The 15,324-nt window shown below is 53.0% G+C and overlaps 1 protein-coding gene across 1 annotated transcript in view; it reads right to left on the bottom strand.

Moving 5' to 3' along the window:
• Positions 1–14,194, bottom strand: part of SLC18A2 (solute carrier family 18 member A2) — a 38,341-nt gene extending 24,147 nt beyond the window's left edge. The window contains exons 1-9 of the mRNA XM_072740201.1: positions 14,081–14,194; positions 13,644–13,778; positions 11,723–12,119; positions 2,068–2,126; positions 1,713–1,796; positions 1,280–1,372; positions 404–493; positions 234–277; positions 102–162 (exon numbers count right to left, since the gene is read on the bottom strand). Of these exons, the coding sequence (XP_072596302.1) occupies positions 102–162; positions 234–277; positions 404–493; positions 1,280–1,372; positions 1,713–1,796; positions 2,068–2,126; positions 11,723–12,119; positions 13,644–13,764 (949 nt within the window). The 5' untranslated portion in view covers positions 13,765–13,778; positions 14,081–14,194. The remainder of the gene's footprint in view (positions 1–101; positions 163–233; positions 278–403; positions 494–1,279; positions 1,373–1,712; positions 1,797–2,067; positions 2,127–11,722; positions 12,120–13,643; positions 13,779–14,080) is intronic.
• Positions 14,195–15,324: the final 1,130 nt, after the last annotated feature.

Genomic DNA, 15,324 nt, shown 5'->3' with positions numbered 1-15,324 from the left:
CTACTGCCCAACGTTTCCAGCAGCCCAGCGAGCACTGGTTCTTGCCACCCACCCCCCACTCTTTGGCTGAGAAGGAGCGGGGAGACTGAGGAGGGCCCCACCTGCAGCGATGAGGATGTACGGGTCCTTCAGCAGCGTGGTTAGCGGTGTCCCCTTCTGGCTCTGTCAGCAAAAATCAGGGGTTAAGAAGGTTGACGGGGCCACCGTGGCCCCCTCCTTCCCCAGGGGCTTACCTCTGGCTGGACCCGGGACGGCTGGAGCACACAGAGCTGAATAGCTACAAGAAAAAGGAAGGGAAAAAAGGTGCCCCAAGCACCTGCTGCAAACACCTGCTGACACGGATCACCTGCTGACACAGGTCACAGCCACCAAGAGCATGGCCAAGGTCCCCACATGGACTCACCTCCATCCAAGAGCACCAGGGCAGCCAGCACCAGGAACGGAGCTGTCTTCCCCACAAACTCATAGAGCACGCTCCCAAAGGGGGGGCCCACTGCAAGGAAGAGAAAGAGGAGCTGGTGCCAGGGCCTGGGACTGGTGCCCCCACCCCCAACTCCACTAGGTCCGTCCATTTGTTCCTCGAGTTTGTACTTTGTTCCCAAAACTATTTGGGGGTGGCCACCCTACATTCTACTCAGCCCAAGGTGCCCCGGCAACTCCCTCCAAGCAGTTTTCTACACAAGGCATGGGCAAGAGCATATGAGGGTCACCCCAAAAGTAAAGACCAGAGAGCAACCAGACCCAGGCCACACAACCGAGCTACTCAGGGAGCACAGGAAAATGGGTCAGTGCGGATCTTGTTCCTTCTAAACCAGCTTGGAGAGAACTCTGGGCTCCCCAGTGAAGGCTGGGGATGCAACAGGGAAAGGAGAGGACCCACACGTCCTCTCAAGGAAGGGATCTGTCCTCGGGGGCAGGGGAGGTCAGCCAGGGGGAGGGGGGGAGGTCCGCGGGTGGGATGGTAACCCGGAGAATGTCCAAGTTCAGGCCTTCCTTTTACATCTGGACCCGGGAAGGCCTGGGTTGGTTTGTTTTGCCCAAGGTCACCCGGCAGCCTGGGAGGAGGCGGCAGGGGAGCCCACATCCTCCCAGGTCAGGAAGGTCCCACCGGTTTTCCAAGGGAGCAGTTATCACCGCATCTCCTGTCCTCCCTCCGGTGCTGGGAGGTGGGCGGCGGGGAATAAAAAGGGAACAGACTCAGAGTGGGCTGAGGGCAGGCTGTGGCCTCCAACAGCAGACAGGCCCTCCCCGCAGCCTGCTCCCGGAGGCCCTCACCCACCTAGCACCCCCATGGCCAGGCCTCCCAGGGCGATGCCCATGGCGTTGCCTCTCTCTTCGTCATCCGTGTACACGCTGGCCAGCATGCCCATCCCTAAACAGAGAAGAAATGGTCAACAGCCCAGCTTCAAGGGAGCACCAAGAGAATCATCAGTGACTCGCTTGCCCAACTCTGGCCCGGACCTGTGAGCTCCCAAACCTGTCACATTCGCAGAAATGTAAGGCCAAGCCGAATCCAAGGGAGCAGTACCCTCCCGACGGAACCCCCCCCCCCAATACCACCACTGACCCCGGGAGTCCCTGCACTGTTCCAACTGACTCTGCAAGGGCCGCCAGCCAAGGCGAGCCTGGGGACCCCTGCAACAGACCGAAGCTGTTCCCCCGGCCCCCCACCAGCCCCAGGCGCTGACTGATTGGGGTTTCGGGGCACCTACCAGCCACAGACGAGCAGGAGGAGCCAATGCCCTGCAGCGACCTGGCGATGAGCAGGAAGGCGTAGCTGCTGGAGAAGGCGAACACTGCGGAGGGGGCGGCCGCGCCGCGCATCAGTGCCAGCCTGACGTGGGGCCACCGGCTCCCAGGGGCGCTTTGAGGCCATCCCTCACCCCGACGGCGCATTTCCCTACTAACCGCGCTGTGCTCCTGTACAGCTCCACCGACCCCCCTTCTGCAACCGCTGCCAGCACCCGGCCCGCCCCCCACCCCGGGGGACCCAGGCTCAACGCCCAGCGTGTGGTCCTCAGAGCCCACTCGGGGGCCCACACGCAGCCGGAAACAGCAGACACTTACTGATCGTGGACACAAACATGATGCAGAATCCCGCAAACATTGGAATTGGGTAGCCAATTCTGCAAAAGAGAGCCACGGGGAACGTCTGGTGACTGCTCCGTATTTCCCTAAGGCTTTGTATGGAGCCTTACCTTTGGGATCAGATGGATGAGGGTTTGGTCGACTTTTCTAAAAATTCATATAGTTGGTGCTTCCTATGTGACCTTTTCGTGTTTGACTGCCTTGGAACGTGAATACATTTAAGGATTGCCACCCTGGACAGAAATTTCTCCGGAATAAATGTTAACACAATATTGGCAAGTAACCCAGGGCATGTCTAAAATACACAACACCCCGGTTTCCATCTTTTTATTATTATTCTTTAATTACTGTCTTTGCTAGAGCTTCTCCAAAGGGACGATGGCAAGCCAATGAGTCCAGTAAAAGGTCATCAGGTGAGTCATCAGTGCGGCAGCAGAGACAACGGCACTACATCTGAGAGGCATCAGGATACAAGGGGATATTCAAGTCTCCCTGCGCGTTGACCTCGATGAGGCCAGCCTAGAGAACTAGGCCTTGATTTTGGTGCAAAACTTCAACATCCTACTTGCTCTGAAAGACCTACAGGGCTCTGCCCCCCCGGGTGGACAGGGGCAGTGGGAAGACCCCGGCCTCCTGGAATCGCACCCGGCCCTACCGTGTGAGCCAAGTAAGCCACTGGCCACCTCCCAACGCTGGAGGGAAGACAGGAGATGTGGGTGATAAACTGCTACCAGGCACCTGGGACATAGAAGGTGCTTCAGAAAGGGTCTCCTCCCTCATCCTCTTTTCTTTCCTCTCTGTGCCTGCAGAGTATGCAGACTGCTTGACTCCTGCTCTACGGATGGATGGGACAGGAGAGTGAAAGCAGCTTCCTGGCCCCTGCCGCCCTGGGTGGGAGGCCAATGCTGGCTGAGTGACTGACCATCCTCTAGCAGAACAGCCCAGAACATCTCCAGGCTTTGTTTCCCTCCAACCCTAGACCCTCGGGCTCCAGGATAGGAACCAAGTGAGGACCAAGGAGTCCTGAGTCCCAGTCACTCAGCCTGGAAGTGAGTGACTGGGACTTCTAGTCTAGGCTTGACTAAAAAATCACGATAACGGGACACCTGGGTGGCTCAGCGGTTAAGACTCTGTCTTCAGCCCAGGGCGTGATCCCGGGATCCTGGGATCAAGTCCCACATCGGGCTCCCTGCATGGAGCCTGCTTCTCCCTCTGCCTGCGTCTCTGCCTCTCTCTGTGTGTCTCTCTTGAATAAATAAATAAAATATTTTAAAAAATCACGATAACAATACCTTCACTTAAAGTTTCATGCAGGGGCACCTGGGTGGCTCGGTGGGTTAAGCGGCTGTGACAGCTCAGGTCATGATCCAGGGTCCTGGGATCAAGCCCTGCATTGGGCTCCCTGCTCAGTGAGGAGTCCGCTTCTCCTTTTTCCTCCCCACTCATGTTCTCTGTTGCTATCTCTGTCTCTCTAATAAATAAAATATTTTTATTTTTTTAAGATATATATATTTATTCATGATAGATGTAGAGAGAGAAAGAGAGAGCCACAGGTACAGGTACAGGAGAGAGAAGCAGGCTCCATGCTGGGAGCCCAACATGGGACTCGATGCCGGGACTCCAGGATCACGCTCTGGGCAAAGGCAGGCGCCAAACCGCTGAGCCCCCTAGGGATCCCCAATAAAATCTTTTTAAAAAAATAAATAAGGGCAACCCGGGTGGCTCAGTGATTTAGCTGCCACCTCCGGCCCAGGTTATGATCCTGGAGACTTGGGATCAAGTCCCACGTCAGGCTCCCTGCATGGAGCCTGCTTCTCCCTCTGCCTGTGTCTCTGCCTCTCTCTCTCTCTGTCTGTCTCTCATGAATAAATAAATAAAATCTTTAAAAAAATAAATAAAATTTAAAAATGAATAAATAAAGTTCTACTCAATTCTCTAAGCACTTACAGCCATCAGCTCAACGATTTGACAAAGGCAGATGACCACCTCCCCATCTCACATGAGGAAACAGAGGCCACCAAAGTGACCTGTCAAATGCCCTCGGGCTAATTTCACTCAGGGCCATCCTGTCCAGTCCAGGGCTTTTCCCTGCAAACTTCACCACCTCCCCAGGAAGCCAAAAGACATATGTGGCTTTACACAGAATCTTTCCACAAGGTCCTCATCATACTCCCCCTCCTCTTTTTTTCTTTAACTGCTTCATGTGCTCCAGAAACTAGCAAAAATACAGATAACATCTCAAAATAGCATCATTTCAGACAGCCCTCCTCCCACCATCCCATGAAAAAGTCCCCCTACTGTGACCCAAGGTGAGCTTGCACTGCACCAGGTGGGGCTCAGAGCCAACCAGGCCAGTCAGAGCAGGATGCCAGGGTTCAAAACAGCACTTCAGATGGCTGTCAAATGACAGCTTCTCTAACCTCAGCTAGCCTGGAGCTGACTGCTCCATACTCTTAATTCACTTGGGCAAAAGAGCCCCACTCACAACACCAGGCCCTACACAGCATTGCAGGATACTGAGGGAAGAAACTACCAGGAGGCTGAGAGCGAATTCATAGGCAATTCATTGCTTCTCAGCAACCCCTTCACATCTTGGGGGAAGAAGGAATTGTGGCAATGCCTGTAGCTGCCCTGCAATAAACCTCGGCTTCTCACCCCCTTTCAACATACTCCTTGGAAAACGATCTATTTGTCAAAGCTGTTGGAAATACCAGTGCAGTGATGCTCAGTCTGCAGCCGGATAAGTGGTGCGGGCCACCTGGCAGGACACATCCAGAGTAACTTCCTCTTACCAGGAGGCTCTAGCATTCCACAAGAACGTTATTAGGAAACTAGGAAGGGGACCACTCGTGATTCTCACCCCCGCTCCGTGAGGCAGCTGGCATGATCCTCATTTTTCAGATGACTATATTGAGGGCCAGGGAAATTAAGTAACCTGCCCCAAATTCAGGATAATGGACCTATCTTGAGTGCCTAGGGCATGCCAGGTCCTGCTGGCATACATTTTGGTGGGGGATCACACCGGGTGAGTGGAATGAATGCTCTATGGCTTAACGCCAGATGGCTCCATGCAGGGATGTGTACTTATATAGGATTCTTGTTATCAAGCCCAGGTGCTGTGTTTGCTTTAAAACCACTGCAGCTACTGTCTTTAAATCTCTTTGGGATTTTAATAAAGCATGTATGGAATAACCACGGGGCCAAACACGAAGGAAACTCAAAGGCTGGCCAGTCTAAACCTTCATGCTGGATGAGAACGTGGAGGTTCAAACACAGAGCGGCTCCCCCATGGTGCCAGAGCAAGCCCACCACTCTGGGTACCACGGGCTCACACCCCTTCTTCCTGTTACTGGACACGCACGTACTCTGGACTTTCAGCGCTGGCCAAGCTGCTGCCCGGGCTGCCCGGTGGAAAGTGCTGGGCAGCATCTTTCCCCCAGGGCTCAGCCCTAAGGCAACAGGGCACAAGGGGCAGATCCTGGAGCTCTCCACCCTCAAATTCTTCTGTTCCCCCTCCCCCACCGAAAACGCACCTCCAAAGGAAAGATGTCCAATGCCCCAGGGTCACCGGGAGATGGGCAGATCACCAGTGCCCTTTCTCCTTCCTCACAGTATCTCCTAAATGGACAGAGGCTCAAGTGACATTAATCATGAACATGTGAGTCAGCCTCTTGTCTCAGTGCTAAGCAGAGCTAGATCTGATGCAGCCTTTAGCGAAATGTCCCATTTCTATCCCCTTAGGCATCATCCCAGCCCACGATCATCCTCTTTAAGAGCATCAGGGAGCAGTTAATCCAATTGAAAATAGACTAAAAGTCATATATTGAATCCCCAGGAAAAAAGTACAAAGCAATAAAAGTTATGTTCATTATATATACCTACACACCAGTGGAGAAACTCCGTATTCCCTAACTCATCACTGAAAATCGATACTTTTTTTTCCTTTAATAACTAGCTTATCTTTGCCATAGAGACCAATGCAAGCTCCCTTCTCAGGCCTGTTAAAACTCAGGCTCCCTCAGGGCACCTGGGCGGCTCAGAGGCTAGCGTTTGCCTTTGCCTCAGGGCGTGATCCCGGGGTTCTGGGATGGAGTCCCACATGGGGTTCCCTGCAGGAAGCCTGCTTCTCCCTCTGCCTAAGTCTCCGCCTCTCTCCCTCTGTCTCTCATGAATAAATAAATAATATCTTTTTGAAAATAATCAGTAACAAAAAATAAAATAAAACTCAGGCTCCCTCTGCCCTGGGACATGACAACAGCAAGGACACACAGTAGAGGATCTGGAAGGGTACAAAGCTATCATCAGAGGAGACAAGACGTCAAGGGTGACATCACCCTTCTCAGTTATTTTCTAGAAGGTGGTACAGCAAGTGAACATCGGGAAATGGGATGACGCCTTACATTGCTAAGATGTACCAAGGAGTTGATGGTCCATCGTTTCGTATGTAAAACAAAATTCTTCGGTTTAGTGCTTGCTCAGGTCTGTCTTTTTTGGCTGGTAGCTGCCTGCAGGGGGTTGCGGAGCCCTGGACATCTCAGTGTGTGGGGGCGACCCCTGCTCCCTGACACGCAGCTCGGGTGGGGGCTTTGCTCCCCCGAGAAGCGCCCCATCCCACTGCCAGCTTCTCTTCACTGCACAAGTGAGACTGTGTCACACCATCCTAATGACATCTAGGACGGGAGATCCCTTTCAGGAGGGGCTGGCTTCCCTGTCCGCAGAAAAACTGAAAAGGTCACTGCTTCTTCCCACAAAGCCTACTTCAGACCAACTGGCTGAAGCTAGAGGAAAAAAAAAAAAATCACGGCAGCCCATTCTGTAGAGATCCATGCCCTGCGGCTTCCTCCTTGTCATTCAGATGTGGGCTAAGATTTGTGAGGACAAATAACCGCTTTCAAATATAGGGGTAACTATGGAAATAAATTAAGCCACTGATGCTGGCTTGATAAAACGCAGACCTAGGAGACCAAGAGGATGAGCGAAGGAGGGGGCCGAGGGAGCGGTCCCCCAGCACCCCAAGTGAACTCGTTCCCCGGCCATCCAAGGGCATTTGGAATAGTCTGGAATAGCTCCTGGTTCTCCAGATACAACCGCTACGGAAGCCCTGCGGTGAGCAAGTGAAGACCATGATGCCACGTCCTTAACCTGATTCCTGGAGAGAAACCTAAAGGTGCCCTTCCATCGTCTGCCTGCCTGGGAACCCTCCCGTCAGGTGTACATAGGCCTCAAATTCACGTACGGGGCAGGTGGTAACAGACGCTGCTGGTCTAATGCCTCCTCCCCTCCCTCCGACACACAGCTGCAGTCGTGAAATGAATAAACTGGGATTCTAAGTCACAGGAGCCTCCAAGATAAAAGACAAGCCAACCAAGGCACCTGCGGGCTTTGGAAAGTGTGTTGTTGTTTATGTGATCACTGCACTTGCCAAAATCAAAGGCTCTTCGCTCCCTCCTCTCTGGGCACCCCTTTGCAGTAAAAATATAGCCCCTGAAGAAGAAATGAAAACGGAAATAAAACAGGAATAAAACTCATATCATATTAGCCGCCCTGTGGGCACTTAAACATTCCTAGGGAATTGCCACTTTATACTCAGGGTCTGGAATGAGGGCTCTTATCCGGTATTTAGAACAGCAGACAGGCAGCCCACCTCTTGTATCACCGGCCTGAAAGAGCCACTCGCAGCCGCAACTTGACCATGAACAGGAGGGTCTGGGCTGCGACGCATGTGATGATGAGTGGGTCCCACTTGCCGCAAATGGTTCTTGAAAGGAGTGGCTCCGACCAGCCTCCTGGGGGGGATGGAGAAGGCTTTTCCTCCCCAAGCGCTGCAGAGATAGATCCTGGCAAGCAGGGCCAGATCACACCAGGGGCTAGAGAAAGATATTTTCCAGGGGGCTGGGGAGGTGAGGGAGGGTGTGTCCAAAAAAAACACACTAGTTTTTTCTAAACTCCCTGCTCAATGATTATACATAGCAATTGGGGGGGCGCCTGCATGGCTCTGTTTGGTTAATTGTCTGCCCCTTGATTTCAGCTCAGGTCCTGATCTTAGGGTCATGAGATCAAGCCCCACAGGAGGGCTCCATGCTCGGGAGGGAATCTGCTTGAGATTCTCTCTCCCTCTCCCCCTTCCCCTCCTTATGCATGCGCTCTCTCTAATAAATAAATCTCTAAAAAAAAATAGCAATCAATAACTCACCGTTTGGGCTTTCACTCCACTAGTTCAGCCTGGTACAATGAGAGAGAGCCCAAACAGATGCAAGAAGGACAGATTTTGACCTGCGCCATTGATTCTAAGTAGCTAAATGTAAAAACTGTAAAACACTAAGCAGGTGGAAAGCACAGGAAGGGAGGGAGACACCCAGACAGAGTCTGGACACTGGCTCTGGTCCTGCCGCTGCCCTGGGGTGGGTGCTTTCTCTTCCACTCGGGAAGAGAACTGAGTGGGCACCCGATCTGCAGTAAAAATATAGCCCCTGAAGAAGAAATGAAAACTTCTTTCCCTACAAAACGGCAGGACTGGCCCCAAAGCCCTTGCTGAAGCCTCTTCGAGCTCTGATGCTCCATGCTTTTCACCGCCCTTCTTTAATCAGAAACTATTATCCAACCGCAAAATGCTGTTTTCAACACACTTGTTTACAACACTGACAATGTGAGTCACACATCTTGTTCATAATTGAGGATGCGATTGGCACAAATTATATCAAAAGACTATATACAGCAGCTCACAAGGAAAGTCCTGTCAAGGAAAGTCGAATGTAGCCCTTCTCTAAGCAGAGCCATGCGGCGCCCAGAAATGCTGCCAGTCCCCCCGAATTCATGTCTATTGGACTTGGAAAATATTTTAAAATATACAAAAAAATTATGAGCGTTTTGGAGGGATGACAGAGTTTATGCTACATCAGTATTAAAATTTGTTTGCATTTCCATATTACAAGGTACCACTGGAGAGGCTTTTGAAATTTGCTGGGTACCTGGGGGAACCAGTTAGGGATGCCAGTTTTGTTCTAAATTGCAAAGCGGATTACTCATAAGAAAAGATTGACTTTCACAGGTCACAAAACAAAATTAGGTTTCTCTTGGAAGATTCCCCTTTTTTGTGCCCCAAATAGTGTTGGGTGGCTACAAACGGTAAACTCTTTGGAGTATTTCATAGGATAAAAGGTCCCACTGGCTTTAAACAAGCTTCTTCCCCATGGTGTGAGCAAAGCATTGAAAACGAGAATGAGGTTTTTAAAAAAGCTTTTCATTTGCCATTTGCATTTGGAAGATTGGAATACTCACACCATTTTGGCCAAGTCCCTAAGTGCTGTGTTAAGCATCTCGGTTAGGAACATTCGTGCCCAAGTGATTGAAGACATTACTGTTGTAACGCCTTGCCAATTTTCCTCATGTAGCGTTTGAGCTGTTTGCTTTCTCAGAATACAAAACCCAGAGACGTCTTCTGTAATTACACCAGATGCATTTAGAGAAGCACTCTTGGAGGCTGAGAACAACCCTACAACTACGGTTTGGTTTTCTTGCTGAAGAAGAGAGGAACCTGCAAATGGCACCTCAGTAACGATGCTTCGAGGTGGGGATCCCATTCACCCTGTCCTCATGAGGTTCATTTGCACTTAGCACACTTTACCCGGAAGCTTCATAATATTGCTTGACACAATACTGGGGGGCTGAACGTGGCTTGGGATTGTTAAAATGTCTTTGGTGGCCCCACTACCCGGTCCAGAGAGTCAAACTGCAGAAGTTTAAAAACATGCTTCCATCCAACTGGCCACAGGTACGTGACCAGTAACCCATGTGTGTCTCTGGGCAGCCTGTGAGGTGGGCAGACCAGATCTGCCTCTCTGAGCTTCTGCCACCACCCCGGGCCCCCTCACTCAACAGACCTCCTCTTCTCTGCCCCAGAGCTGGCCCCAGTCTCACAAGAGCCCTGTGCTTGCTTGAATGCTCTGCTGTTACGGTCTTGAAATGCTCAATGATGTTTGAACAAAGGACCCTGCAAATGACATAGCTGGGCCTGCTTCCCCTACCATAGGCCAAAGCCTGGGTAGAAGCAAAGATGTCCCTGTTCCCCAGGCTACATGGGGTGCCAGGCTGACCTACTAAAAATCGTGCTTGGCTCCCACCTCTTCAACTTGGCTCTAGAACCTCTAGTGGCTCCCAAGCACCCCGCTCACACCAACAAAACCCCCCTCCTCTCCCAACCTGACACTTGGGGCCACTTACAGCCTTGTCTTGGACCCTCCTTGTCACCTTGACTTCCTTATTCGGACTCACTCCACGCATGGGCTCCTTGCCTACTGTAATCTTTGTCTCTGCCCATGTGTCTGGGGCTGGTTCACAAGTAGGACTCTGGGCACTCCCCTCTACCATTTTTTTCTGCCTTTAGAGCTACCGCGTTTGTAGGGCAACCCACCCCACTACTGACACTGCCCCAGCTCCCCCTCTTTGCAGCCACTACCTTCAGGGACTGCCTCTTCCTTTTCTCTGCAAGCCTCCTGTCCTATACTTTGAGCCCCAAGGTACCAAGCAGAGCTGGGCCACCTCAGCTGTAGAAGGTACCAAGGTACCAAGCAGAGCTGGGCCACCTCAGCTGTAGAATACTTGCCGGATGGCCACTGATAGCAGAGATGTGAACAATTATTCAAAATTTGGAGGGGTCCAAAAAAAAATCACCTAGAATATCCAGATTAACATAAAGCTAGCTTGGGGCATAATCCACTGGTTTGACTTCTCCAGAAAACAGCCTCACTTTTTATTTGTGTACTGGGACGCAGTTCAGTAGCTGCCCAGGGAGCTGTTTACATTGCCCAGGGCCTCAGAGCCAGCTAAGAGGTCCATCTACGCAGCAGGACTACTGGTCTTTCTCCACATTCCAACTGCCATCTTGAGCCTTTACCACGCCAGCTTGAAAGCAAACCACCCTGGCTTTCTATAGGAAAGTGGATGACCCAGGGTAGAAGAAAAGACAGAGCTGTGTGACATAGAGAATCCAATGCTGGTGCCATGGTGGCTGCAGAGGTCTTGCTACCCAAGGGTGATTCTGACAAATGTACTATTGAAATCTGGCATTTAGACAGAACCTGAGTTCTCCCACTCAGGGAGGGACCCTTTACTCTGTTTCAATAGTTTCTTATTTTCTAAGTGATAAAAGGGGCAACCAAAAGGTTGAACAAATAGGAAATCACAATTAAGGAGAGAAACATGAGGAGGAGGAGGGTGGGGGTGCAGGGTTCTCCCCACCTCACCCACCACTAGATTTCCACATTCTGATAAATGAACAAGAAACAGAATTCTAGGGAGAAAAGACCTTGCAACAATATAAATATAAAATTCCTAGGCCAGATGGCACCTGGATGGCTCAGTAGGTTGAGCCTCCAACTCTTGGTTTCAGCTCAGGTCACGATCTCAGGGTTGAGGGATTGAGCCCGGCATTGGGCTCCATACTCAGTGCAGAGTTGGCTTCAGATTCCTTCTCCCAGGTCCCCCTCTGCCCCTCCCCATGTGCACTCACTTTATCTCAATCTCTCTCTCTCTCTCTCTCTCTCTCTCAAATAAATAAATAAATAAATAAACTCTTTTAAAAAGACACCAACCAAAAAAAAACCCCTCCTTGGCCAAAATTTCAGCACCTACCCACCTGTTGGTCAACAACCCTATGAAGGGGTTGGTCAGGAGCTGGATGGTGGCTTTAGAGGCAAAAAGCAGGCCAACTTGCACATTTTCATTCAGGAGAGCTTTGTCTTCTCTGGGACAGTCAGGAGGCGCAGCGGATGTGTTAGTCACCGGGTGCTGCGTGGTGGCCGGCTGGTGCTGCGTGGTGGCCGGCTGGTGCTGCGTGGTGGCCGGCTGCAGCAGCCCCTCGGGGGGTCCTCTGGGGCTGCTAGTCCCCGTGATTATGGTGGAGTTGTCATAATAAGAGAAGATTCTCTGGAAGCTGTCTGAGGTAGAGGTGGTGAGCACTGGCTTGGGAGTCTGGATTTCCGTGGCATTCTTCTCATGATTAATGCTGTACAAGTAGCTTGGGATGATAGGGACTGCAGGCAAAAACACAACAGGGAGGCTGTGGCTGTATGGGAGCCCACCCCGGGGCCAACGGCAGCAAAATGACGGTTGTGTCAGATGCCACCCAGGGCCCAGAGTGGTCTGCCCCTGGAATGGGACCCCTGGGCCCACACTGGAAGGGCCTCACAGGGCAGAGCTACTGGAGAGAACAAAGCCCCAGGAGGCCAGGAGAGCTCCAGCTGCCCTCAGAGCCAGCTACTGTGCAGGAGGCACCTTCCTGGGGTTCTGGGCCTCTGTGGGGTTGCTCCTTCAGGGTTCCCTCACAGGAATACATTAGGAGAGCAAAATGTGGTCTGAAGTCTGTTCAGTGCTGACCTGGGGTCAACAGGAGCTCCCCAGAGAGAAACTCAGAAAGACCTTTAAGTGAATGAATCCAGGAAAGAGGGATCTTAATTTCATTACAGGTCTTAGGGGAAAAATAAACCCACAGGAAATAATAACTCGGAAATCCTGCAACAGGCCCACTTCATCTTTCCATTACTTGAGTCGGAAGTCCCCCCAATGTTTCATGCAACCTGGAAAATGTAAAAACTCCTGAGACTTCTACAAAGGCAAAGAAAAACTCATGTAAAAGCAGCTCTGGGCCTGTGTGTGACAACAAAGCATTCAACACAAAGGAGAAGCATGGTCCTTGTTACTGAACTCTGATGAGATCCCTACCCAGGTAATCCTGGAGGTGAGAACCCACAAATGCAGAGGAGGGGAATAACCCATCCCTGAGAATCCAATTTCTTTTAAAAAGCTATTCATTAAAATTTTGGAGATTTTTAAGAAAAGTACACCAAATACTTTGCTCTTAATAGGGCTTACTAGAAGACCTGGATTTTAATTATTTAGTTCTTTAAAACTCCATTGTAGAGAAAAGACTAAAATCCAACACTGTTCAAACTGCTCTTGAAAAGGTCCCAAAACATTTCCACCTGGAGCCTTGCACACTGATACAACATATTTCCAGGTCACTTCCCTTTTGGGAGGGAGGGATGCTGCTGACCCTTTCCTTTAAATGATAAGCCAAATTGTTAATAACTATTAACATAATTCCAGGTTAGCATAATAATAATCATCATTTTTGCATGATAATTATTGTAATAATAATAAGGTTAGCATAATTTTTTTTTGCATAATAATTATTGTAACGTTATTTTGAACCCCGAGGGACTGCCTGCCGGTTCTTAGTAGAAATCTTTTCATCGCGGTCAAAGCAGGCAGGGGGAAGCAGGAAATTATCAGGAGGAAACACAAGTTCTGGTTCTTAACAGATGTCACATTTTTTGACCTGACCACCAGAAAAACGAAGCCACAAAACGCGGCTGCAACCAGCCCAGTGGGCAGACGTGGGGATGGGGATGGGGGGGGGGGGCGGGGAGGAAGGAGATGCTTTTGCAAAGCCCCAAGCTTTTGCAAAGCCCCAAGAGATGCTTTTGCAAAGCCCCAAGCTTCCCGGGGCGCGCTCAGGCAGGGGAGGTGGGGCGGCCGGGGAAGGGGTCCCTGCGTACCCACGACGGTGAGCAGCATGTTGTCCAGCAGCAGCGCCAGGAACACGATGAACAGGATGAGCTTCCTGGAGTGGCGGCTCTCCAGCAGCCAGCGGAGCAGCGCCGGCGCGCTCAGGGCCATGCTCGGCGGCTGGGCTGCGGGCGGGGGCGCGCTGAGGGGCGGCGGCCCGGGGGCTCCCCGCGCCCCCACACCCCGGCCGGGTCCCCGCGTCCCCCGCTCTGCTCACCTGCGGCGGCTGCGCCCGCGGGGCACCTGCGCTCCGGCTCCGAGACGCGCGCCCGCGGCGTCGGGGCGCGAACCCGGGGCCCCGCGGGGGGCCGTCCCGCTCCTCCCGCCCCGGGCCCCCGCGCCCCGTGCGTCCTGCGGCCCCGCTCGCCCCGAGACCCCCGCGCGGCCCGGGCGCCCTCCCCGCCGCCCCCGCCGGGCCCCCCGTTACCTCGAGGTCGCCTGCGGCTGCCTGCCCCGCGCCCCGGGCTCCGTGGTCCGCGCGGCTCCACCCCAGCGCCCCGCCGCCGCCGCCGCGCGCTTTACCCGGTCCGGCTCTGACGTCACGGCCGGCGGGGCGGGAGGGCGCCACCCCCAGTCCCGGCCTCGGGGCACCCCTGCCCGGACCTGTGCCCGCCTCCCCGCCCTCCGCCGCGCCCCCGCGACGACGGCGACCCAAGGGATGGAGAGGTCAAGGGCCCTGGGTTAGGTCAGGGGCCCCACGAGGGAGGCTTCCACCTGGCCAGCTGCTCCCCGAGCCTCGCTGCCCCCTGACACCAGCCGTGAGGACAGGGAGGCTGCTGGGTGGGGGGTCGCAGCGTGTTGGGAGACAGGGACGGGTCTCTTTCCCGGGGAAGGCGCGCCGCGCCCCACCGCTCCTCTCCTGTCGCCCCTCTGGAGCGTGATGCGGGGTGCCCTTGGGGTCTTTGACCAGCAGGTCCTTGGGTACCCTCACAGGGAAAGGGGACACGGCTTAGCTAGCGTCACCCTCTAGTGGGAGAGGGGGCGTGAGGACCCCAGGCCCTGGAGCCTAGGACTCGGAAAGTAGGAGCAGGGGCCTGGGCCTCTGGAGCCCCCAGGATAGGTCACCCTGGACAGGGGACACTAGAGACCAGGCAAGTACCTGGCACGTTAGCAAAAGGACTGAAGAGGCAGCTGGCCCAGACTCTGGATGCTGTCTGTAGTCCTCTGCTGGGTGCTGTGCCAGGTGGGGAGGTGGGGAGGGAACCTGGGGGGGGGGGGTCAGGTTACCACAGACACAGTGCCCGTCTGTGGGTGCTCAGGAGCTGTAATCCTCACTACCAAGGGGTAAGGGCCCACTCTTGATTTCCAAGGTCCCTCCATTTTATAAGCAGCAGAGAAACAAACCGATGTCACCCTGACACAGCTGGAGCTTAGAGACCCTTCTAGGGGGTGGAAAGAACTGGAGCTATTTTCTTGGAAAGCCACTTAGAATAAATGTTACTCTGCTACAGTCTCCTAACCTGGAGCCCAGCCTTGTTTTATTAATGTTGGCTAATTGTCAGCTGGACGCTGCCTACCCGGGGGGGGGGGGGGGGGGGGCATGGTGCCCCCCCACCCTCTCACCTCCTTCCTTCCATACACCCCCATGCTCCCCCTAATGTGTGAGAAAAATGGTTGGATAAGTAAGTAGGTCAGTGACATGGGGACTCCGGGATGTCCCAGGATGTGTCA

This window comes from Vulpes vulpes, chromosome 15, assembly GCF_048418805.1.
Source record: "Vulpes vulpes isolate BD-2025 chromosome 15, VulVul3, whole genome shotgun sequence".
In the NCBI taxonomy this organism is placed as follows: domain Eukaryota; kingdom Metazoa; phylum Chordata; class Mammalia; order Carnivora; family Canidae; genus Vulpes; species Vulpes vulpes.
The sequence above is the reverse complement of the archived record's forward strand: the minus strand, read 5'-3'. Positions and strand labels throughout refer to the sequence as shown.